The sequence below is a fragment of the Equus przewalskii genome, chromosome 9, assembly GCF_037783145.1.
Source record: "Equus przewalskii isolate Varuska chromosome 9, EquPr2, whole genome shotgun sequence".
NCBI lineage: Eukaryota > Metazoa > Chordata > Mammalia > Perissodactyla > Equidae > Equus > Equus przewalskii.
The window spans coordinates 46,821,915-46,848,922 of record NC_091839.1 but is presented as its reverse complement, the minus strand read 5'-3'; the positions used below and the strand labels follow the sequence as shown (position 1 = coordinate 46,848,922).

The following is a 27,008-nucleotide window of genomic DNA, read 5'->3' as shown; positions in this document are numbered from 1 at the left end:
AACAGAAATAGAACAAACAATCCTAGAATTTGTATGGAATCACAAACCCAAAGTAATCTTGAGAAAGAAAAACAAAGCTGGAGACATCATGCTCCCTGATTTCAAACTATATTACAAAACTGATCGGTGATGATTTTTTGGATTTGACACCAAAAGCAAAGGCAAAAAGAGCAAAAATAAGTAAGTTGGACTACATCAAACTAAAAAGCTTCTGCACAGCAAAGGAAACCATCAACAAAATGAAAAGCAACCTACTGAATGGGAGAAAATATTTGCAAATCATGTATCTGATAAGGTATTAATATCCAGAATACTTAAAGAACTCACACAACTCAATAGCAAAAAACAAACAATCTAATTAAAAAATGGGCAGAGGTTCTGAATTGACATTTTTCCTAAGAAGACATCTAGATGGCCAACAGGTACATGAAAAGATACTCAGCATTACTAACCGTCAGGCAAATCAAAAACCACAATGAGATATCATTTTACACCTGTTAGAATGGCTATCATCAAAAAAAGACGACGTAATAAGCGTTGGTGAGGATGTGACAAAAAAGCAACGCTTGCGCACTGTTGGTAGGATTATAAATTGATGCAGCCACTATGGAAAATAGTATAGAGGTTCTGTGAAAAATTAAAAATAGAACTACTGTATGATCCAGCAATTCCATTTCTGGGTACTTATCCAAAGGAATAAAAAACGCTAACCCAATAAGATATCTGATGCTCACTGCATCATTATTTACAATAGCCAAGAAATGAAAACAACCTAAGTGTCCATTAATGGATGAATACAGAAAATACTGTACATATATACAATGGAATATTATTCAGCCATAAAAAAGAAGGAAATCTTGCCATTTGCTACAACATGAATGGACATCACGGGCATTAAGCAAAGTGAAATAAGCCTGCCAGAGAAAGACAAATATCGTATGATCTCACTTATATGAGGAATCTTAGAAACAAATAAACAAGTAAACAACTCATAGTTACACAGAACAGATTTTTAGTTACTTGAGGCAGTGGGTGGGTAAAACAGTCAAGATGGTTAAAAGGTAAAACTTCCAGTTACAAAATAAATAAATCCTGGGGATGTAATTTACAGCATAGTGACTATAATTAATAATACTGCATTGCATATTTGAAAGTGGCTAAGAAAACATCTTAAAAATTCTTATTACAAGAAAAACTAATTTGTAACTATGTGTGGTGATGGATGTTAACTAGACTTATTGTGATAATTATTTCACAATATATACACATACTGAATGATTATGTTGAATCTCTGAAACTAACATAACGCTATAGGTCAATTATACCTCAATAAAAAAATAAAATACCTTCAGATTATATTTATGAGCTTTATCCAAAATACCTGGTACCAAGTCATCAGTAGGTTCTCCATTCTCATCCTTTGAATGGGGTGGGTACCAAGACAGGGCTAGTACACCTAATAGAAAAGACCAAAAAGAAAAATAAACACAGGAACAGGAAAGACTGCAGGTATTCTAAAAACAGGCAGAATAAAGACCAAATTGTTACCAATAAAAAAAACACATATTCTCACATAAGGTTTTTTACTTTACTTACATATTACCTTTGTTTATTCGATTACTTTGTATAGTCAATATATGAACTCTTTATCAGGCATTATTATCTTTTAATTAATTAAAAGATTTTTCTTTCTAGAGCAAGTTTTAGGTTTACAGAAAAATTGCACAGAAAGTACAGAATTCCCACAAACTCCCCTCCTACCCATCACTCATCGATCACACATACAGTTTCTATTGTTATTAACATCTTTCAGTAGTGTGGTACATTTGTTACAACTGATAAGCCAATATTGACCCTCAGTACCAACTAAAGTCCCGAGTTTACAATAGGGTTCACTCATTGCATTGTACAGTTCTATGGCTTTTGACAAATGCATAATGTTATGTGCCCATCATTACAATATCACACAGAATAGTTTTACTGCCCTCAAAACCCCTTGTGTTCCACTTATTCATCTCTCCTCCCGCTCCCCATCAACGCCTGGGACAATTATTGATCTCTTTGCTATCTGTATAGTTTTGCCTTTTCTGGAATGTCTTATAGGTGGAATCATAAAGTAACTTTTTCAGACTGTCTTCTTACACTTAGCAATACGTATTTAAGGTTCATATGTCCTTCTAAGGCTTGATAGCTCACTCTTTTTATGGCTGCATATTATTCCACTGTATGGATATACCACAGTTTGTTTATCCAATCACCTATTAAAGGACATCTTGGTTGCTTCCAATTTTTGACAATTATGAATAAAATTGCTATACACTCATATGCAGATTTTTGTGAGGTCCAATATCTTTTAACAGAAGATTCGAGAAATAAAAACAATTATATTTTCTCCCTGTAGTCCCTACTAACTTTTGAACTGATAAATTACAAAAAAAAAAAAAAAAAAAATTGTAGAAACATAAGCCCAAAAAAAAGAATCACTAACTGGAGAGGGAACATGTGAAATTAACTAATTCAAAGCCTCCTTGCATATATAAAGAAATAAGAGGCCATTAGAAAGACAATACTAATTTCTAAACCAATCAACAGATTCTTTAAGGTAAGGAGAGAAACACAGTGGTACCAAAAGCCAAGAAAGTGGAAATCCAGGAAATGTAAGGTTAGAAATTGGCAGAGAACTAACTTGTAAGACAAACTTTGTGGCAGCCATTCCACGTACAAACAGAGCAGTACCATCTAGAGGAACAAAACAGAACTTTCACTAAATAGAAAAAAGATGTCTATGTCCCCATCCACTCTGAAAATAAGAAGAGAAACAAGAACGTAAGAGGTAGGAAAAAGAACCTATAACATATGGGGCTTCAGGGAAACTTTTGGCTAGCCAAGAAGGAATCATATATGGACAAAAACGTAGGTAAGAAAAGTGTCTGGAGACAAGTGATGAAATATTCAAGCTGCCTACTAGCCCAGTTTATAGGAAGAAGATCACCAATGAAAAGAAGAATGACAGTAAGAATTTTCTCAGCATGGGACCTATGAAAAAATCCTGCAAAAAAAATGAATGGAAAAATAATACATGAGAGAAAATAATAAAGGAGGAACACACAAAAGAAAGATTATGCCATAAAGCTCAGGAAAATTATGAGCACTGTATTCTTCCCTGAAATTAAAACCAAAACAAAATGCCTGTTTCTAACAATAGTAGATTAGGTTACTTAGACCAAAATTTCCAATGAAAACAAATTATTAAATAAAATACGGAGAACAAAACTTCTTAAAACCAAAAAGCTGAAGAGCCTGTCCAAACTGAAGTGAAAATGTGAAGTCAGAGAAGTGAGCGAGGAAGCCAGTTTGCTGGAAGCATAACTGGCAAAAGTAAACCAGCTCTTAAAAACAACAGATTAAATCCCAAATTGGCCATGCTTGGGAAGTCCTCTAGCTTTAAATTTAATTTAAAATAGCTAACATTTTCTATTGTATTGGACAGCACAGATATAGAGCATTTTCATTATCATAGAAAGTTCTGTTGGATAGCATTGCTAGATGATTCTGATTCTTTTAACGCCCTAACCAACTCATTCTTGTCTAGTGATTTTTGTTCCTCCCTATGCTTTCTGAATATGTAGATTAAGGCACAGGGAGTATGTTCTTTGTTCTTCCTTATCCTATTATTGTGTTTCAGCTTCTTTACTGTATCAATTATCACTTCCACATGTCTAATTCTACCCCAATCCTCTGCTCCACACTCCAATTTATCTTTGTACAGTATCTTTCGGACTGTGTCACTCATGAGCTCTGAATATGTAATGACCTGGGAACCAAGCCAATGATGGTCCTACTCCTGAGGGGAGCTGGACCACTTACAATGGTAATGAATCCTTCACAGTAACCAAAAAGGTTTCTCGAAAATACATCAACCAAGTATCATTTGTAAGTAAGATCTATTACTGCGTATTTCTACCATTCCAATTCCTTCGTGAAAAAGGATACTCTATGAAGTCCATTCTTAGAATATTAGCATGATAAATGCAGATCATATCATATTGATCTTGTCATCCCTCCATAGCACTTATCACAGCACCTTCAATGTAACTAATAGTTTGCTTGTTAAGTTCAATGATGCATCTAAACAGGGTAATAGTTAAGAACACAAGATACGACATTAGGTAGACCAGAGAATCAAGTCCCAATTTTGTCACTTGACAGGGGTTTATATTTAGGTGAGTTATTTCACTTAAGTTTCCACACTTGTAAAGTGGGAATAAGTTCAGTTCATAACCTAAAAGTCTGTTTTAAGAAGTATAAATGAGAGAATGTATTATGCAGAGTAAGACTCCCTCCAAAACTGATTAAAAAAAACTTAATAACAAGAAGACAGGAAAATGGTAAATAAATTTGGATACCTTTAACTCCACAGAGCTTGTGATAGCTTCTTTTATATATAGGAACCTTACTTAGTGCTGCTTTCAAACATCTTAAACATTCTTTCAAACTACAGATTTAGCCTTAAGAAAGGCAAGCCTATTTCCAGACATAAACACTATTATCACCACAAAGAATGACACACTTTCAACTAAAAATTAAAAGGTACATAAAAATGCAAGAAAAATAATACACTGCCAAGAGACAAAGCAATCAATAGAACCAGATTCAGATAAGAAAGAGATGCAGAAATCATTAAACAGGGAATTCAAAATTTCTATGATTAAAATGTTAAAGGATCTAATGTGAAAGACAGTCAACATGTAAGATGAGTGGGAAATATTAGCAGGGAGATGAAATCTGTAAGAATCAAACAGAAATGCTAGAAGTGAAACAAACATTAAAAGATATGAAGAATGACTTCAAGAGACTCATGAACAGATTCAACAGAGCTGAGGAAAGAGTCAGGTAACTTCAGGCAACTCATAAGAAATAACCATAACTGAAATATAATGAAAAAAAAGACTGGGGTAAAACACACAAAACAACACATCTAATAGCTCTCGGATAAATACACGAACAATTGTACATGAACAACTTGGATAGCCTAGATAAAATGGACAAACTCCTGGGGCCAGCCTGGTGGTGAAGTGGTTAAGTTTGTGCACTCCACTTTGGTGGCCTGGGATTCACAGGTTCGGATTCTGGGCGTGGACCTAGCACCGCTCATCAAGCCACACTGTGGTGGCATCCCACATAAAACAGAGGAAGAGTGGCACAGATGTTAGCTCAGCAACAATTTTCCTCAAGCAAAAAGAGGAAGATTGGCAACAGATGTTAGCTCAGGGTGAATCTTTCTCAGTAAAAAATAGAGAAATAATAAAAGGTAAAAGTTTTGTGCAGCAAAAGATACTATCAACGACTAAAAAATGCAAAATACAAAATGGAAGAAAATATTTGCAAACCATCTATCTGATGAGATTACTATCCATAATAAAGAGAGAACTCCTAAAACTCAACAGCAAAAGACCCACCAGATTTAAAAATGAGCCAAGGACTTGAACAGAAATTTCTCCAAAGTAAATATACAAATGGCCAATAAGCACATGAAAAGATGCTCAACATCACTAATTATTAGGGAAATGCAAATTGAAACTACAAGCAGATACCACCTCACACCCATCAGAATAGCTACCAACAAAGAAACAGAAAACAACTGTTGGCAAGGATGTAGAGAGACTGAAATCTCAATGCACTGTTGGTGGAAATGCAAAATGGTATAGCCACTGTGAAAAACAGTGTGGCAGTTCCTAAAAAAATTGAAAATAGAATTACCATATGATTCAGCAATTCAACTTCTAGGTATACAACCAAACGAACTGAAAAAAGATTATAGAAGAGATATTTATATATCCATGTTCACAGCAGTATTAGTCACAGGAGCTAAAACGTGGAAGCAACCCAAGTGACCATCAATGGATGAATGGATAAGCAAAATGTGGTGTATACGTACAATGGAATATTATTCAATCTTAAAAAAGAATACAATTTTGCCTATATGCTACAACTCAGATCAACATATATTATGCTAAGTGAAATAAACTAGTCATGAAAGGACAAATACTGTATGATTCTACTTATATGAGGTACTTAGAGACAAAACACTAGAGACAGAAAGTAGAATGGCAGTTGCCAGTGGCTGGGAGGAGGGGACGATAGAGAGCTATTTTTTAATGGGTAGAGCTCCAGTTTTGCAAGATGAAAAGAGTTATGGAGATGCATGGTGGTGATGGTTGCACAACATTAGGTATATATTTAGTATCAATGAACTGCACACATGAATATGGTTAAAATGGTAAATTTTATGTTTTATGTATTTTACCACAAAAAAATTTGAAAAGAAAAAACTAAAGGAAAAAAAGAAATCAAATTAATTAATGCAGAATAAAAGCATTTGATAAAATTCAACATAAAACTCTCAGTAGTAGTAACAGAAGTGAATTTCTTTGACTTGATAAATGACATTTACAAAAACCCTATAGTTAACATAATAATGAAGAAAGACTTCTTTTCCCCTAAGTCAGAAACAAGTCAAGGATATCTTCTCTTTCCACTCCTATCCACATAACACTGGAAGTCCAAGACAGTGCAACAAGGAGAGAAAAAGAACCAAAGTATACAGATCAGAAAGGAAGGCATGAAAATGTCTCTATTTGCATTTGATTGTCTATATAGATAAAGAATCACAAAAATACTCCTAGAGTTAATAAGTGAGTTTATCAAAATCACAAGATACAAGGTCAACATATTTTTTAAAATTGCATCTCTATTTACTACTGAGGAGCAAGAAAATAACAATTTAAGAAATAGTACTATTTAAAATAGCACTCCCCTAAAAAAGAAATACTTAGAAATAAATGTAACAAAATGGGTACAGGATCTGTATGCTAAAAATTACAAAAATCTAAAGAAACTAAAAACTTTTTAAAGCCCTATATAAATGGAAAAACACATGATGTTCATGGAATAGAATATTCAATTTGTTATTGTTTAATATTACTAATTCAATTCACTATTTTTAAAATGTCAACTTTCCCCAAATTGGTCCATATGTTCAAGGCAATCCCATTCAAAATTCCTCCAAGATATTTGAAGATATGGACTAGCTGATATGCATAGGCAAAGGAATTATAATAGCCCAAGAAACTTTGAAAGAGAGTAAAGAGGAATCACACTACCTGACTTCAAGATGTATTACAAAGCTAGAGTAATCAAGACAGGATGGTATTGGTGAAGGATAGACATATAAACCAACAGATTAGAAGACAGTCCGGACACAAACCCAAAAAAACACAGGCATCTGATTTTTGATAAAAGTAGAAGAACAATTAATGGAGATAGGACAGTCTTCTATCCAGAAAAACTGGATGCCCACAGTACAGGCTTAGCAGAAAGAGAGGCATGCCCATTTTCCAGGAATAAAAACTACTTATCACAGTCTCTATAGCCCTAGAAAAGATGACGTGCTTTCAAGAAAAAATTACGAGGCATAGAAAAAACTGAAAAAAATCCAACACACTCCCAAGAGACAAAGCAATTGGCAATCAGTAGAACTAGACTCAGGTATCTATAGAAATATGAAACTATCACCAATCTACAATTATAGATACAAATTTAAGCTTAATACGAACAGTTATTCTAAAAGAAAAGTTTATGACATTTTGTTAAATGTTAATAGATCCATTTAAACTTCAAAAATCTAATTTATCTTACTATAAGTTCTAATTCTCCTACTTTTATGTACAAATTTTAAAGGCAGGAGATGCAAAAGTAAGACATGCGGCCTTATAAAAATTGGTATTTTCTGCCTTCAGAAAATATTCTAATGCTGATTTCCATCTATTGGTTTTGACCCATCAAAGATGAAAACAAGGGAAAGATTAGGGGATCTGACTTATTCACCTTTTGTCCTCAGAATCTTGCACAAGGTTTGGATATGGAGGAAATAATAAATATTTAGTGCTAAACTGAGGGAAAGAAAATAATTTTAAAGACAGAGTGAATTATGTTTTGCTAAGTATCTTAGTTTTCTATTGTTGCCATAATGAATTGTCACAAATTTAGTGGCTTAAAACAATGCAAATTTATTATCTTATAGTTGCATAGGTCAGAATGTGACAGGGTCTCACTAGGCTGAGATCAAGGTGTTGGACTATACTTCATTCCTTTCTGGATGCCCCAAGGAAAAATCTATTTCCTCACTGTTCTGAGCTTGTGGAGGACACCACATTCTTTGGGTCATGAACTGCTAAACCCATTTTCAAAGGCAAGAACAGCAAGCTGAGTCTTTTTCAGATCACATATCTCTCACACTTTTCTTCCCTTTCTACTCTAAGGACTTATGTGATTAGATTAGTCCCACCGATAATCCAGGATAATTCCATCTCAAGGTCAATTGATGCCTTCAGTGCATCTGGAACCTTAATTCTCTTTACCATGTACAAGAACATATTCAGAGATTCTGGGCATTAGAATGTGTACATCTTGGGGGCCATTATTTTAAATACTCTACTATGTTTTTAGAAAATTTTATAAAAAAAGAAAAGGTACCCATGTAGTATCTTTAGAATTGTAAGATATCAATACAAGGGATAGACTGTTATCTTTTACTTAAAAGACTTGAAAAGAATACAAATCATCAGTGGCTTCTGCTATCTGATACATTATTATGATATAATAGTTGGAGTTTAAAAATAACATTAATACTTCATTTTAATTTCATCATTCTTTTCCAGAAAAAAATAAAGTGGACCATTAGGATTTATACACATAACACTTCTAACTGTAAAAGCAAAAATTTAACCAACTTGTACTCTGTAATAAAATAGTATAATTACTTTACACAGCAATTTAAGAATAAAAAAGTGACCATTTATATCAAAGGGAAAATATGAATGTTAAAGAAGTCAAAGCACATTCAACCACAGAGCAATTTAAATAGCCTTCATTTACTATCTTCTTCAATTCAAAAAATGCCAGTCAGCATGCCAACTTCATACTAAAATAGTGTTTTGTGTTCAGTATTTTTACAGCCAAATTATTGTTCACCTAATAATAATGAGTATAATAGGAAGTAATGTCAGCAACACAATGGCGTGAGACGCTCCTCTTTCATATGCCTCTTTTTAATCAATGAATTAGACATCCATACACAAATAAATCGCCTTTGTGGGCACTCTGGGACCTACAGCCTTACTCCAAGGAACCCATGAGGAATCTTGCCCAACAGTGTAGCATGTAACAGACAAACCTCCCTGTGAGCTGCGGAACCAGTAGAGCTGGCAAAACTGCCGAGAACCCTCTCACCGCTGTTGGGCAAAAATCAAGAGTGCTCTCCCAAGCAGGCATCATGTACAAGAGAGAACTTCCAGAAGTCCAACATTCCCAAGGAGAGCCACCAGCACATCCTCTGGTTGCAGTGGAGGTGGTAAGAGAAACCGTACTAGTGCTGCCACTCTCCTCTAAAAAATGGAACACGATAGACAGCCCAGAATTAAACTCCCACGTATAAGGCCAACTAACCTATAACAAGAGAGCCAAGAACATCCAATAGGGAAAGGATAGTCTCTTCAACAAATGGTGTTCGGAAAACTACATAACCACATGCAGAGAAAGAATATTGGATCCCCAGCTTACACCACTCACAAAAATCACCTCAAAATAAATCAAAAATGGAAACATAAGACCTGAAACAGTAAACACTTCTTAAAGAAAACATAGAAAGGAAAATCCTTGACAATGGACTTGGCAATGACTTTTCTGGATATGACACCCCAAAGCATAGATAACAATAAGAAAGAATCAACAAGTGGCACTATATCAAACTTAAAAGCTTACACTGCAGAAGCAACAATTAACAAAATGAACAGGAAAATTATTTGTAAACCATCTAACAGATAAGGGGTTAATATCCAAAATTTATAAAGAACTCATGTAACTCAGTAACAACAACAACAAAAACGATTCAATTAAAAAATGGGCAGAGGAACTAAAGAGGCATTTTTCCAAAGAAGACATTCAAATGGCCAACAGGTACATGAAAAGGGGTTCAACATCACTAATCAACAGGAAAATGCAAATCAAAACCGTAATGAGATATCATTTCACACCTGTAAGGTGGCTACATCAACAAAACAAGAGAGAACAAGTGTTGTGAGAATGTCGAGAAAAGGGAACTCCTGTGCACTGTTGGTGGGATTGTAAACGGGTTCACCCACTATGAAGAACAGTATAGAGGTTCCTCAAAAAATTAAAAATAGAACTACTATATGATCCAGCAATCCTACTTCTGAGTATACATCCAAAGGAAATAAAAACAAGTTATCAAGAAGATTTATGCATTCCCATGTTTACTGAAGCATTATTCACAACAACCTCAATATGGAAACAACCTAAGCATCTATAAAGGAGTGAATGGATAAATAAGTAGTTATGGTATATATATGAAGAATGGAATACTGATATTCAGTTACGAGAAAAAAGGAAATCCTGCCATGTGCAGCAACAGGGATAAATCTTGAGGACATTAAGCTAAGTGAGATAAGTCAGACCTAGAAAGATAAATACTCTAAGATAGCTCTTATATGTGGAATCTATTAAAAAAAAAAAAAAAAAAAAAACCCTCATGGGGCCGGCCTGGTGGTGGAGCAGTTTTTTTTTTAAGTTCATGTACTGCACTTCAGCAGCCCCAGGTTCACTGGTCCAGATCCTGGGCGTGGACCTACATACCGCTTACCAAGCCTTGCTTTGGTGGGCATCCCACATATAAAATAGAGGAAGATGGGCACGGATGTTAGTCCAGGGCCAATCTTCCTCAGCAAAAAGAGGAGGATTGGTGGCGGATGTTAGCTCAGGGCTAATCTTCCTCAAAAAAACAAACAAGAAAACAAACTCAAAGAAACAGAGTGGAATGGTGGTTACTAAGGGCTGGGGAGTGGGGAAATGGGAGAGATGTTATTTAAGGTATATACTTGCAACTAGTATTTAAGTAAGACCTGCACATTTAATACACAGTACAGTAATTATAGACAACAAAACTGTACTATGGACATTACACTTGCTAAGAGAGTAGATCTTAATTGTTCCCACCACCAGATGAAACAATAATTATGTGATGTGACAGAGGTGTTAGCTGACGCTACAATGGCAATTATACTGAAATATAAATGTATCAAATAAATGTGCTATACACCTTAAAATTATACAATGTTATATGTGAATTATATCTCAATTAAAAATGTATAACATTCAATATTTAACTGATACGGAAATAACTTATTTACAGATGGATTATAATGTCACTTTTATTACTATCAAGTGTTTTTTTAATTTTCCCCAGCAGAAAATCAACCAAAGAAATAGAATATTTGCATCAATAGTGAACCTGTCACATTCAACATTAAAATAATTGTATTGTTGATAATGTTTGGAACTAATTCATGTTCTTATGTTATGTAGTAGTAAAATAATATGTGGGGCGAAGGTCTTCATAAACATTAAACAGGCATAAAACTAAATATGAAGTGAAACTTTTCTTCTTGATCACAATTAAATTATAGCATATGCAGTATGTCATTTATATATTACTTCTACATTTACATATGATATATATGTTATAAATAAATATATACATATATGGAGCCATTATACATCTGAGGGGAAAAAAACACCTCACTGTATACAGTTCAGTTTGCTTTAAGAAAAGCAAAACTTTTGCAACTATCCATTTTTTTCGTCAATCAAGTTTAGCTTTTAATAGCCACAAACAAGTCTACCTTGAAACAACAGAAAAGACTTGAATGTGGTATAAATTCTTTGTAGAAAACAGGGAAAAAGTCATTTGAAAAGTCCTCCCCACCAAAAGCAAGTTATAGAGACAGATACATACACACACAGCAGGCAGTGCGGTCTGCATTTACCAGTCCTATTTTTGGGCATAGTTTACGTCACAGAACACAGAAACTAGACTTATTAGTATACACTAGAAAGTAAGATTTTTTTTTTAAATAGTTGAAACAAAACCCACAATTACTCCAGAGAAGAAAACCAAGTAATCTTGCACACAGTTTTTGTTCATGTTCTTGCATATATTGTTTTGTTCAGGAAAAAGCCTTGCGTGTCTCTATAAACATATCAGCTCAACAGTGAGTTTTTGCCTTTTGTAGAGCTAGAAAAATGTGGGAACACCCAATTTGTTCTTGTGTTCCTAGTGCTAGGGACACTAACAAGACAGAGGGAACCAAAACAGGAAGGTTTTTATAAAGGGCATATTAATGAATTTTCAGGTACCCAATTATATTAAAGAATTTTCAGGCACCCAATTATATTTTTTTCATATTATTTACCTGTGGAATAATAGGGCTCTATCTAAATATGTGTAATTGGAGTGCCAAAAGTTAGAAGGAAGAGGAAGTTGAGGGGAGGGGGGAACGACAATAAGAATAACCAGTTACTCCGCATCAGTCAAGGTAAAGGTGCATACTGTCAGCTTCAGAGCAATCACAAAATAAACAAGATGAAAGAATACATGTAATAACCCAGAAGAGACTACAAAATAGAATAAACATATTCAATACAAGAGAAGGCAGAAAAAGAAGGAAAAGGAACAGAACAGATGGGATAAATAGAAAACAAACAGCAAGATGAAACATTTAAAATCAACCAGAGCATTTTACATTAACTATAAATAAAATAAACACAGAAATTAAAAAAAAGAGATTGTCGGGGCTGGCCCCGTGGCCGAGTGGTTAAGTTCGCGCGCTCCGCTGCAGGCGGCCCAGTGTTTCGTTGGTTCCAATCCTGGGCGCGGACATGGCACTGCTCATCGGACCACGCTGGGGCAGCGTCCCACATGCCACAACTAGAAGAACCCACAACGAAGAATACACAACTATGTACCGGGGGGCTTTGGGGAGAAAAAGGAAATAATAAAAATCTTTAAAAAAAAAAAAAAAAGAGATTGTCTGACTAGTTTAGAAAAACAAAAAAAAGACCAAATTATATGCTACATGCCTAAAATTTGAAACAGCCCACTGTTCATCAAGGTTAATGCAGAAACAAATTGCTATAACCAGCCAGTGGCATCCTACTCAGCAATAATAATGACTAAACTACTGATATAGTTAACAACATGGGTAAATTTCAAAATAGAGTACTGAACAAAAGGCCATACACGTACAAATCCTGGATTATTCTATTTTTATATAGTAACAGAATATTCACAACTACTCTACAGTGATAAAAATTAGATGCATAGTTTCCTGGGGTGGAGGGTGGTGCTGAGTAACAGAAGAATGACAATTTTGGGGCTACAGAATATTTTACTTCATTACTGGGGTGATATTTAAACAGGTATACATCTTTGAGAAACATTATTGAGCTGCAAATTTAAAGTGGGAGAATTCACTGTATTTTATGTAAATCATAACGTAATAAAAGTCAGAAAGAACACTAAATTAGAAATAAATTAGAAATAAAATTCACATATCCAGAAATGCTCCAAAATTTAGAAATTAAACCACATTCTTTAAACTAGTGTTTAAGGTGGTTGCCCGGATGTTCAAGAATATATATACAGTTTGATTGGAGTTTATAAGTTAAAAATCATAATTAATAACAATGTAAAGACTAGTAATTTAATGTTCTACAAAAAATTATTCATATAAACACATACACATACATACACACACATACACACTCACATACATACACACACAAACCTAAACACACACACATAAAATAAAATAATTACCAATTGAAGCTGAGTACATTTGTTTCATGTGAGTTTCAATGACAGAAGGATCCCGAGAGCTATAACTTCCCAGCTCAGGGTAAAAGCTGGAGCCAATGTCATCTGGGGGATTGTGTTTCCCTTGTGGATAATTCTTGGTTATTTTAGGATCCCAATGCTTCAGGATTGGATGGTTCCAATGTACATATTTACCATCAAATTGTGGATTTCCATACCAACTGTAATAAAATACATGTAAATAATAATTCAGAGGTGGCTGTTCTTCCAGGTTAGGTTCAGAAGCTTTGGAAGCTTTTACAGTGATTTCAACACTTTTTAAATTCTTGACATTTGTTTCACTGTTGATTTTGTCACTCTTTTGGGAATCAAAACTTTTCCCCAAGTGAGATCGTTGACGAAGTTCTGGAAGAAGGTCCAGTCCAAAAGGATCTCCAAAAGTAGCTTTATTTGGTCTCAGCATTTTTAAACCCATCATCAGAGAGAAGATAAATAGAATAAAAAGTGACAAAATGATGCAAGTCTTTCTTCGAAACTTTGCCATGACGACATACTTTAAACTCCAAAATGGTAAATGTTTAGCTGTAATTTATTGAAAAATGGTAATTAGTAAGTGGTATTAACATTATTTTCCAATGTCTTCAAAATGAAAAGTAAAATCCATTCAGTTCATTACATTGAAAAAATTTCTAAGTGCATTATCATGTTAATTATACCATCAATTATTGATGTCTACAAAAGAATCCATATATGGCTTGGCTAAATAGCAGTATTTGTTTGGAAATACCACGATTACATTTTGTCAGATAAACATTTTAGGAATTTTAAGAAAATGAATATATTTTTCAATTGGGCATATTCTGCACATACTGAATACAGAAAGGGAATATCCTATGTTTATGGACTAAAATTTTCTAAATATAAATATAAAATTAAAGGTTCATAGTTTAAAAAAGGAAATACTTATATTAAAAGTCTAGTCATTAAATGGATTTGCAACAAAGTCAATTTTTTTTTAACTAAAATGATTTCACATGAAGGGAGTAATCACACATTTTAAATGACATTTTTGAAATAGAATGAGATAAAATAAAAAAGAACGACAGTAGATAAAAGAATAACAAGTTAGAGATTCCTAATTTAAAAAGAGATTACTTTACAACTTTAAAAATCTTATTGACAGAGGTTATAAACACTAACTTAAAACTTCTAGAATGGTATTGCATGTGTGTTTTTATGTTTTAATAAGCAGATGTATACACATATCTGTATAGGTATGTGTGAATATGTACAAAGGTGTATACACATACACATACATATGGATAAAACATTTAAGTCTTTTTAAGTTTTATTAGAAAGGTATTTGGCAAAAAGTTGACGTTGATTGAATTTGTAAAACGTGACTTTCTAAGATAACATCATGCTGTTGTTATTCTAGAGAATTAAGTTAAAATAAACTAACCCTGATATAAGACAAGTAAAACTCACTCTAATGAGCAAGTAGTTCTGTCACACACACACACAAACTTCTAAAAACTGCTGCTTCTATTATGCATACATGCAAGAAATACTAAGATGAGCAAGCATACTTCTTTTAGGGCTAAGATCACAGAGATTCTTTTCAAAGTCAATCTCGTTTAACTGTGAAATATATGACACCTAAAGACACTATAAAAGACATATGTCTAGTTTGAAACACACAAACATTGGAAAAGAAAACTACCAGCTTAAAAGCCCATCTCCACCTTTTGTGTCTCCTGCCAATCACCAGCCCTGTCCCTTCTCCTTGCTTAAGGGCATCCACTTGACTTTGTGTTTACCATCCCCCTTCACCTTTCTTTGTAGTTTTTCCAAAACATAAGCATACCTAACCAATATTAACTTTGTTTTGCCTGTTTCAAAATTTTAAGTAGATATGGTATATCCATATATACACCATACACATGTGTATGCATCCACACATGAATATATAATAAGCATATTAATCTTATATACAGATATACTTTTACCTTACATATATTTACATACACTATAAATATGTATAATTATATCTATAATTCGATGTATATAAAATATACAAAACTCTTGGGAAATAATATTGGTTACTAAACCTTCTGACACTTTACCTGGCATCCTAACTCTTCCCCATCCCTACGTCCCAACACACCAGTTCTTTCTCTCTTATAAAAAGCCATGAAAATGGACTTTTAGTAAAGGAATAGGTAGATGGGTTTGGGGATTTTATTTATAACTATATTAATTCACTGGTTTGATGAACATGCTTTCATGTCAAATATTTCTCCTTTCCAAACCTTGAAAATAAAGTTATCAAAGTAACACTTTCTCTTGTTCCTAAGACTCTAATTTAGGGACCGACCCCCCCAAAAACCTTTTATTACATTTTAATATCATCGCATGGATACACTGTGACCACATCAATAAGCTGGACTCAAACTATGTCATGTAACCGATCAATAACATAAGATGTAAGCTAAAACAAACATTATGAAAGTAGGCATAGTTGACTTTAAGATGAGAAATAGTTGAATCTTTACTGCTCTCCAAGGAACAAATAAAAACTTGTTTCATTTGCTTGAAATAGCAAAAAAAACCTCCAGAAAACAAAAAGTAAAAGATGTGTAATTCACTTTCAACTATATTATGTAAAAAGTAGTATGCTAGGTGCCACACAAAATAGGTTTATTAGTAAGACAGTTCTTATGTTCAAGGGGCTTAGAGTCCATGAGGAAGGGGAAGACACATATGCAAAGAAGAAAAGTGCCAAAAGAGAAGTGGAAGGCATACAGCAGAATGAAATGTCATATAAACTAAGGAGGTGAAGAAAACTCTTTAGGAAAAAATAGTAACATCTTGGAAGAATGTGTACAATATGCATAGGCTGGTGGAAAAGAAGGGAAAAGAAGAGATAGTCATTAAGTGTCAAAGGAAACAATATGCCCAAAGATATACTGGACATGAAAAAAAAATACATTTGTAAAATAAAAAGGCTTCTTCTGGCTGCAGCACAGAAAACAAGATGGTGAGGCAAAATAGAGCTGTAGAGGGATGTCGGAACCATGCTGTACCAAAGTGAGAGGACAGTTCTTATTCTGGTAAACAGGGGGACACTGGAGACTTATAAACAAAATATCGGCATAGAGTTTAGAAGGATGAAGCACCTATAAAAAATGACATTGAAGCCATGCCACTTTACCATTTTCTAATCTAACAATCTCCCATTCACTGATGATTTTGGCAACTGACTTCCTGTCTTCCCCACTACCCTACTTCTACTTTTAGTGACTCCACGAACATGCATGATCCAGGCAGTAGCTTACCCTCCCAATTCTTTGCCTCACTTCTAATGATCTGTTTTTCCACCCCACTTCACCAACTTGTGTCATATGCATACTCTTGATTCCGTCATTTTCAACCTTTTACCACTCCAAAATCTTTACTTCATTCTTTTTTCATTTCTAAACATAATGTCTCATGCTTTAAACCCCTCATTCTAGCAATTTCTTGACCTTATTGAGATGTCCAATCCACTTACTCTACCACTTTTTCACTATTTCTCCTTTCATTCATGTTTTGTTTCTAGTGACGCAGTTTATAGCCCACAGTCTAGCATTATAATTCCTCACTTGCAAATACCCTTAACTCCCTTTATTTCTCCCCTTTCTTAATACTTACCTGGTAAAACCTCAAATAAATGATGCCTGTCTTGACTTTGATCCAGAACCACAGAATGATACTGGAGAAAAACACAGAACCATACTGATTTCTCACTTTGAATTCATGACTATAAATTTCAAATGGACACTCAAGTTGGCTTAACAATCCTATTACTCTACCCCAGTATATTTACTTTTCTAACCTCAAAAAAATTATTTCATTCCTTTTCATTTTTCATAAAACCTGCTACATTACCAACTTCCCTTATTCTCTTTTGATAGCCATGTTTTATACATCATAGAGAAAATAGAAACAATCGTACAGGCACTCCCTTATGGTCCCATTAAGAAATTAACTAACCTCTAGACATTTACTTTTCTATTGTCAGCCAATATTTCCAATCTTAATATTTGCTCCATTTCGCTGCTTTGCTTTTCTTCTATAGAAGTCTTACTACATTTATTGACTTTTGCTCAATTTTTACAACTGTCTTTTCTCTTTTTCACCTCTTTCTTCATTTCATTTCGATTTTTAAGTTTCTCTTTACACTCTATTTCTCATAAAGTGTTATCTGTTGTCTTCTAGTCTTCATTTACAAAATAATTTATGAAGTAGTTTTTCTGTCAATTTTTATTTTCTGATTAATTTTACCTCATTTCTGTTTTCATAATTGTGATTTATTTATTCATTCATCTCTCATATAATTATTTCAATTGTTTACTTCTATTTAAGTATTAAGTTACAGTTGTCTATGTTTTGTGAGCATGTCTCTCAGGCATGCTCTCAATGTTTACAAGAATATTAACTGTTGCCAATAATGCCTTTGCATGGGATTTGACTGCAATCCTTTTCTGTTGCTAAATAGTACATGAAATAATTTTCCCTTAATTTTTGCAAGTGACCATTGAATCATGATAGCTTTTCTAGCTTTACAGCTCTAGAGATCTTTATTCTGTTGTGTAAAGTTGTAACGTGGCCTTGAATTTTTTCTGAGATCAGTTGGGTTTTTTTTCATTCCCACGTTTATTCTGGAATTTTTAATTTCCTTCGCTTCTATTTTGTTCCTAGCCTGATCAATTTGAAAGTTATTTCCAGAAGTTACTCTTCAATATGAGGCTTTGTTCTGAAAATGAGCTTCAGCTACTTAGTTTTTCAAAGTTCTCAGAAACGAAGATGCTCTAGCCCCTTCAGATATGACTTCAAAGCTCCCCTCCCCCTTTGCAGCTACTATTCTCAAATTGGGCTGCTACTCTTTCCAATTAATATCTATGTTTAGACATTTTTCTGTTTGCTGATAAGCAGACACACTATTGCTTCCCTCTGCTTCCTCCAGCACAAACAGACAGAATACAAGTCTTGTCATTGTTAGTGAGCTGTCCCCATCTCTCACATTTTGGGGTCTGTGGGGATAACTTGTCATTTCCATTTTATTGCAGATGCTTGTTTGGTTTTACTATTTTAATGCTATGTTTTTATGATTTCAGGAACATTCATAAACTATACCACTGCGGTTGCCATCATCCTTGAACTCTCTTTTGTACTTTCCTAAAACATGTCTTTAACAGTATCCCATTAGGTTTGCAGTCCTGTATTTTCATGACCACTTAATTCAAAATATATTCTAATTTCCATTATGATTTCTTCTTTGATGACTTATTTATAAATGTATTATATTTGGAAGATTTTCTAGTTATCTTTTTGTTATTGATTTCTAGTGTGAATGCAGTGTAAACATCCCCTGTATGATATCAATCCTTTGAAACATGTTGAGACTTGCTTTAAGGCTCAACCTACGACCAATTTTGTTAAGTGTCCCATACGCACCTGAAAAGAATACATATTCTGCAGCTAATGGTTACTAAGTTCAACGTATGTCTATCAAAACAAATATGCTAAGTGTGCTGTTTATATTTTCCACATCCTCATTTTCCTTCTGCTTGTGTTAAAAATCCCCCACCATCATTATGGCATGTCTATAAATGTTTACATTATACAATTCTAATTGATGTTATTATGTAGAGACAAATTTAGGACTGTTCTATTTTCCTTAAGTATTAAATCTGCTTTTATAATACAATGTTCCTTTCCTTCCCTACTGATGGGTTCTGACTTGAATCTTATTCTGTCTAATATTAACATAGCTACAACAGATTTCATTTGGTTCATGTTTAGAGAGTACCATTTTCACCATTTTATTGTCACTTTAAATGGTTATTTTTGAAACAGGACATTGTTTTTATTGTTATTGTTGTTTTTAATGTAACCTGACAGCCTCTGTCCAATAATTGTAGTACTCATTACATTTACAATTCTGCAAATATGGATATTACAGCTTTAAATCTACTTCTTACCCTTGCTTTCCTTTTGGCCTTTCTATCTTACAAGCTCTATTCTCTCTTACCTTCTTTTTGTTTCATTTTTCCCTATTAGCTGGTTAATTGTACATTCTCTTTGCTATTATTTTAGTTATCTCAGTGATTATGACATGCATTCTTATTTGTCAAAATCTTGTATGAATTAGAACTTCACTCTCTCTCAAACAATGAAGGTACATTTAGAAGACTTTAATTCCTTTATCCCCGCCCCAACTTTTATGCTCCCATTTTGGTGTATTTTATTCTTTACATATATCTTAAACCCCACCAGACAGTACATTGTTTTGTGCTGTCAAACTTCATTACATTTACTCTTTCCCTTGCTCTTCACTTCTTCCTGCATCTCCTTACTTCCATTCAAAATAATTTCCCTTAGGGTGAAGAAATAATTTCCTTTAATAGGGCCTTTACCATTGGTGTGCTGCTGATCAACTCTTTCCACACTAGTTTGTTTGAAAATATCCTTATTTTGCCTTCAATCTGATATATATGTAAAGACTTCTATATTGGCAATTACTTTCTTTCAGCACCAGCCATTATCTTGTCTTTGATTGTTTCTGTTGAAAACTCAACTATGTATATTTTTCTTGATTCTTTAAAGACTTTAAAGATAATATATTTTCTTTTTCTCTGGCTACTTTTAATATTTTTCTCCTCATCTTTAGTTTTCAGCTATTTTCCTATGGAATATAAATGGACCACTGTTTTCTTAATATTGATCCTGCTTTAGGTTCAAAGTGCTTTCTTCAATCTATGGGTTGATATCCTTCCTTACCTTTGTAAAATCTTGACCATTATCCCTTCAAATATTGCTTTTGTTCCATTATTGCTCTCTTGCTCTTTCATCTCTCATTTTGGAATACGTTACACACATGTTAAGAATGTTAAGTCATGTTTCATAAACATTTTTTTTTATTTTCCTCATTTTGTCTCTCCACACTTCAGTCTGAATATTTACTTCTGAACTCTCTTCCAGTTTCCTAATTCTCTTCAGCTGTGACTTCCTAATTTCAGTTATGATTCTAGTCTTAGAGTTCCTATTTGACTCTTTTCAATGATATCAATTCTCTGCTAAAGTTTTCCATCTTCTAATTCCTTGAACATTTTAATCCCTTTTATTTAAAGTCCACTTCTAATAACCTGAATTTGGATCCTAGGAATTCTGTTTCTATAGCCTGCTTTTTTTCTTTTTTCCTCTTAATATCCAGAGAGTCACTATCTTTTTTTGGATGCTAGGTCTTTTTTTTCTATTGAAAAGCAGACATTGTGAACAAAAATTTTTAGAGACAATGTGAGGCTCTACATTATTTTCCTTCAGAGAAAGCTTATTTTTGCTTCTGGAAGACTGCTAAGGTAGCGAAAGATTATCTTAACCTAAATCACAGACTGAAATCTTCAAAACTGGGTTTAAGTCATTGTGAATATTTGGTCTATTTCTGATTCATCCTTACACCCGTGAGTTCTGAAATCAAAGCCACAGGTATTGATAAGATCTCTCCTCTTTGACAGGCCTTGGAAAGGCCCAGAATTCCAATTTTGGTCCCCACAGAGCCATGAAAATGCAGAAAGTTCTGTTCATTTTCTCAGCTGCCACTTTATCCTAACTGTGCCAGCTGTGTCAGCTTCTCTGCTGCTACTTTTGAATCAAGGGTTTTAAACACCCCCCTATTTCCTACCCCAATCTCCCAAAGAATAATGCAAGTTAAAGAGCTCTGAATCATTCAAATGATTAAATAACCCCACCTGAATTCTCTTATAACCTCAGTGTAGTGAAAGGCTTTATAACTATGACTCAAAATTCAGATGCAATAAACGAAAAGACGGATTAATTTAACTACATAAAATTTTTAAAAACATTTATCAAAAAACACTATAAACAAAGTGAAAGGACAACTGACAGTGAAAATATCTGCAAGATCTTCTACCTCACTGAAAATTAGAAAAATGCAAATTAAAACTAGACAAAGCTATCACTTATCTATGAGATTGGCAAAAAATAAACAAACTATGAAGATACATCCTGTTGGCAAGACAGTGGGGAAATAAGCACTCCCATACATTGCTAGTGACTCAAACTGGTACAACCTTTTTTGGAATTTGGCAATATCTAACAAAATTACACATCCTTTTACCTTTTGACTCAGCAATTCTACTTCATGGAAATTTACCTTGAAAATATACAACCAACAGTACATAAAATCATATAAAGTATTGTTTGCAATTGTAAAATATGGGCGTATTCAGGTGAAAAAAATGAGAAAGATCTCTGAAATGACAGAAAGTGATTTTCTGTAATGTAAATAAGAAAATATACATTTTCTCAAGAGAACAAAAGAAACACAGGAAGAATAAATAAGAATCTAATGAGGATGATTACCTACAGGGGGCAAGGAGGAACCAAGTGGAAAATCTGAGAGGATGAAAATGGGGTAGAAAGGCTGGGAAATGGAAGTGACTCTTCTCTGAGTACACCTTTTTGTATAGCTTTCTCTTTTTGAGCCATATTATATTTCACGTACTCAAAACAAACAAATATTAAATGCTAAACTCCACTTAGTAAGCTGTTTTTTGCAATAGTACAAATTAGCAATTCTTAAAATACTTATTGTGTAAGCAAATAAACAATATATGATAGAAAATGGGGCCCAGGTTTTTCACTGACAAAAAAGTGAGTCATAAATTTAGAAAGTGGGAGGCTAGAGTGAATCTTGTGCTATCAGATTGTAATTGGTAGTATCAGTATGGATGTGTGGATTTTAATAGATCAATAAAGACATGTGTATGTGTTTGTGTGTGTACACGTAAATGTATTCACACTATTTCGTAGCTCTGTCCTCTCAGGGTGTCTAGAACCAAAGAAATACCTGTAGCAATGAACACATGATATCAAGATTTTGGTTTCTAAATACCTTTCTCTACATAAAAGAACCAAGTTCCTCTGAGAAATATTGTTTCCAATACTATAGACGAGAAAGCAAAAGATCACCCTGCAGCATCTTGCCAGAAAGAAAGGAAGTACTCAAAAAATGTAGGGGACGTGTCCATAGGACACAGAAGCCAGCTTGAAGGGGCAATCACTGGCTAAATCTGGGGACAATTTTAGCACCACAGTAAGGAATAAGAGTAATAAATTATAGCTATTAAAATATGAATTATGAATCTATACTGATATTTTTAAATGCAAAAATAAATAGAATAAAGAAGCCTATTTCTTATATTAGAACACCAACTAATAAATTTAGATAGAATAATGGACTTAGAATATCACCATTTGGTAATCAATATAATAATAACTGTATCAGGCAAGAATCACCAATGGATATTAAATGAGGCAGTAAAAGTTTGATGAGAAACAGGTTATCTACTATTGGCAAAGTATCTCCCCAAAAGATACCCAATTAACTACAAAAGGAAATAGTAACTTAACAGTGCAGAACCTAGCAGACATCACCTTAAAGAAGTGGCCAAAATTAACTGAGGAAGTTAATTTTGGATAAGTAGATATCATGAGTCTCCTGAGAGGATACCCTAAGGAGGACACAGCATCACTGCTGTGGTATTTCTGCCAAAGCTTAATCTGGAGCTAATCATGAGGAAACATCAGACGATATGTTAGACACTCAAACATCCACAAGTATATGCATACATATACACACATACATACACATTACGTATGTGTATGAATAATTATATACAATGTAACATATAAGTGTGTGTGTGTGTGTGTGTAACGATAGAGCAAATGTGATAAAATTATCACTTGGTGAACCTGCAGTAAGAATATACAGTGATTGTTGAGCTGTTTGTACTGTTTCTGAAACTTTTCTGTAGGTCTAAAATTATTTGAAAACTAAAAAAGAAAAAAGAAGAATCCCACCAGCAAACTGGAGGACATGAGCTGTTAATCTAATACCTGCTTATTTCTGGAAAGGGTCAACGCGTATAGTCCTTCATGCTCTGCACTGCACGACTCCAGGGAGTGAAACACCCATGGACAGAACGTGGCAGCCCTGTGAACAGGAAAAAGGGATGATATAAACATTTTGGCCCGCCTCTATGATTTCTTGTCCTGAAATTTCAGTTATCAAGATAAATCCTTCCCTTTGCTTAAAGAGAGAATTTTGACAAGCCATAAAGTAGAAAAAAAAATTATGGACATAATGTGATCTCAACTATGTTAAAGATACAAACAGAGGAAGGAAATATACTTAAACATGTATAATGATTACCTCTCAGTAAGAAAACAGAGTGATGTTTTTCTACTCTATCTTCTACAATTAGAACATAATACTTCATAAGGAAGAAAAGTTTGAGGTAGGTACTTTATAAGGGAATAATCAATGGTAATGAATATTGACAAGTCACAAAGAATGGGAGAGATAACCCCTAAATTTAGAAATGAGTAAGACAATGACTTTTGAGACGTTGACCAGCTGAGTGGTGAAATGCATGGAAGAGTCAGGATATATAAGGGAAAGAATATTGATCTTGAAATCTGAAGATCCAAATTCAGATCAGCAATGCTCACCTAGTTGTGTGATCCTGAGTAAGTCACTTTCTCTCTTCTTAAAAATGAACATTTACGGGGCCAGCCCTGTGGCTGAGTAGTTAAGTTCGCGCGCTCTGCTTTGGTGGGCCAGGGTTTCACTGGTTAGGATCTTGGGCACAGACATGGCACGGCTCATCAGGCCATTTTGGGGCAGCATCCCACATGCCACAACTAGAAGGACCCACAACTAAAAAAATATACAACTATGTACTCGGGGGATTTGGGGAGAAAAAGCAGGAAAAAAAAAAAAGACTGGTAACAGTTGTTCACTCAGGCACCAAACTTTAAAAAAAAAAAAGGAATACTTCGTCTGTCTTGTTTTCTGACAAAGTTGTTCTGTGAATCATGCAAGATCATGTATGTGAAGAAATATCAGCAATTATTTATTATGATGAAGATTATTACTAAAGGTGGATGTCTGGCAAGCAATTAATAACCAACACATAGTTTATTCTCTCTAAACGACTGTTCTCTATATGGCTAAGTTGTAAAATACTACTCATCCTTCCAGACAAAGCTGAAATGTTGCCTCTTCTTCTTGATACCCCTCCTAATGATTCCAGGGTGAAAAATTCCTGCTTTTTACATTGACATTTCTTTCCTTATGTATTTCATCATATTTACTTATATTTACTTATTTACATGTATTATATCCCCTACTAAACTGCTCCTTAAGGTCCAGAAATGGAGCCCTTATCTTTACACTCTAGTAGAGCCCAACATATCTTACACAGCATCTATAAGTGTTCAGCTTAAACAATTTAATTTCTGGCCCTTCTGTTTTTGACGTTGGTACATATTTGCACAGTATGTATACAAAAAGATTCTACTGACTATACATATACTTAACATGTTTATAGTCTCTGTTGAACAGATTATATAGGAAAGATCATATATAGACAGATAGATCCAATACTTTTTAAAATCCATTTTAATGGAAATTATCATGTCCAACATAACAAACCCACAATGACCCTTGAGATGCCTAACAGGTCTAATGGTCTCACAGGAAGTGAGGAGAGGAACTACTTATTTGGCTTCAAAAAAAGAAAGAAGTTTCAGAAGTCACCTAAGAGGAAAAAATTACAAGTTAATTGCAGATGTGCAGGTTCCCAAAGCAGGAACCTACTCAAGGTATTGGCTTTCAAAAATCTGTCTTCAAAGGACAGTTTACATTACATAATAATACGTGGAAGTTATACATAATAGGTTCTTCTGAAACTCTATGGTTTCTATTTTCGTGTTTTGTGCTTCTAATCTCTGAAATGCTAGTTTTTGACTCGGAGGTCTAGTGAGGTCTAAGACATCCAGAAGCAGTGTGATATCAATTACTATTTCAAAAAGTATATGCTGTTATCCTGGTACTCAGAAAAGCCAAGAAGATTTCACCTTTTAATTATCTACTGTTAAATTACAACAGACTTCCGGTGCTTTTTCATCTTTTTGAGTATTGTTTTCTTCTAATTTTATTTTCTAAGAAGCCACTGGAGATAAACTTAACTAATACTAGAAGACACATCTGGAACTTTCAAAATCAGTTTCGGTACGGAGGCTTCCTTGCTCAGGTTGGTTTCAGTGCAAACATTTGTACCCTTTGGTTAAAAGAAATTCAATTAAGTGTACTCTCACTCTTCCATTTTAATCTTCTCAACGACCTGAGAAGTAGAATCTCTTTTTCACACCATTTTACAGATGATGGAACTGAGGTACAGAGGTAACTTTTCCCAAGTCTTGGGCTAGCAAATGGCTAAGTAACCTGTCAGGTTCAGCAACTGGCAAGGAACACAGCAAGTCTGGCTCTGGGACTCAAGCCCTTGCCCTCATGCTACTCCATTTTCCTACAACATATCAGACAAATCAAATTTAGAGAATACAACACTGTAATTTTTGTGACATAGATAAAACCTGCTGACGTGTGGTCATATTTTCATTTAGATTATGAGCTTAGAAAACAATGATTATCTGTTACCTACTCATAAACTGTTGCCCGAATTTAATCCGAAGACAGTTTATTTTCTGATCAAACGCTTACTACTAATCACGTGACTAACAGCAAACGCTCTGGAAATGTTTTATGCGTAAAGCCTGAAAATCCACAATATTCACTGCCCTCCACTATTTTTGGAGGTTTACATATAGCTCAATATGAAATAAGTAACATATTGTCATGAAAACAATTTGCAAAGCATGTGACAATATTACCAATACCTAGATTTTATTTTGTCTTTTTCTTTCAAACTACAGTCTAAATATTTTAACGTAACCTATTCCAGTCCTATTTGTCTTTTTTTATAAAGTTCATATAATTAACATTATCCTCCCTTACTTTATTTTTTTAAGCACTTCCACATTTTCCCTTAAGACTTATCCGTAGGGTCCTGCCATAATAAAAGGAAAACAAACTATCATAACTGCCTGAATTTCAATTTTCTCCTTTGGATAAGGGAAAAAGATACTAGTCCCGCATAGCTGCATCCCGACACTTAGCAAAAGATCACAGGCTACGGTGATCGTGCCAAATATGTTAACAGGTGAACGGGAAAAATCTCTGAGCCGGCCTCGCCATCCTTGCTCTCCTCTCCCGACCCGAGGGCGCCGGGAGGCAAGAGAAGGCGACCTGCCTGCTGCACCCCAGGTCCCGTAGGCTTCGATCTTTCCTCCTTCCCCGGAGGCTCAA

At 34.2% G+C, this 27,008-nt stretch overlaps 1 protein-coding gene across 4 annotated transcripts in view; it reads right to left on the bottom strand.

Moving 5' to 3' along the window:
• Positions 1 to 27,008, bottom strand: part of MANEA (mannosidase endo-alpha) — a 55,447-nt gene that overhangs the window by 22,831 nt on the left and 5,608 nt on the right. For 2 of the 4 annotated variants that reach the window (XM_008516111.2, XM_070556693.1), the window contains exons 2-4: positions 23,696 to 23,792; positions 13,736 to 14,314; positions 1,347 to 1,456 (exon numbers count right to left, since the gene is read on the bottom strand). In XM_008516111.2, the coding sequence (XP_008514333.2) occupies positions 1,347 to 1,456; positions 13,736 to 14,276 (651 nt within the window). In that variant the 5' untranslated portion in view covers positions 14,277 to 14,314; positions 23,696 to 23,792. The remainder of the gene's footprint in view (positions 1 to 1,346; positions 1,457 to 13,735; positions 14,315 to 23,695; positions 23,793 to 27,008) is intronic. The other 2 variants (XM_008516117.2, XM_070556692.1) reach the window with 2 other exon arrangements.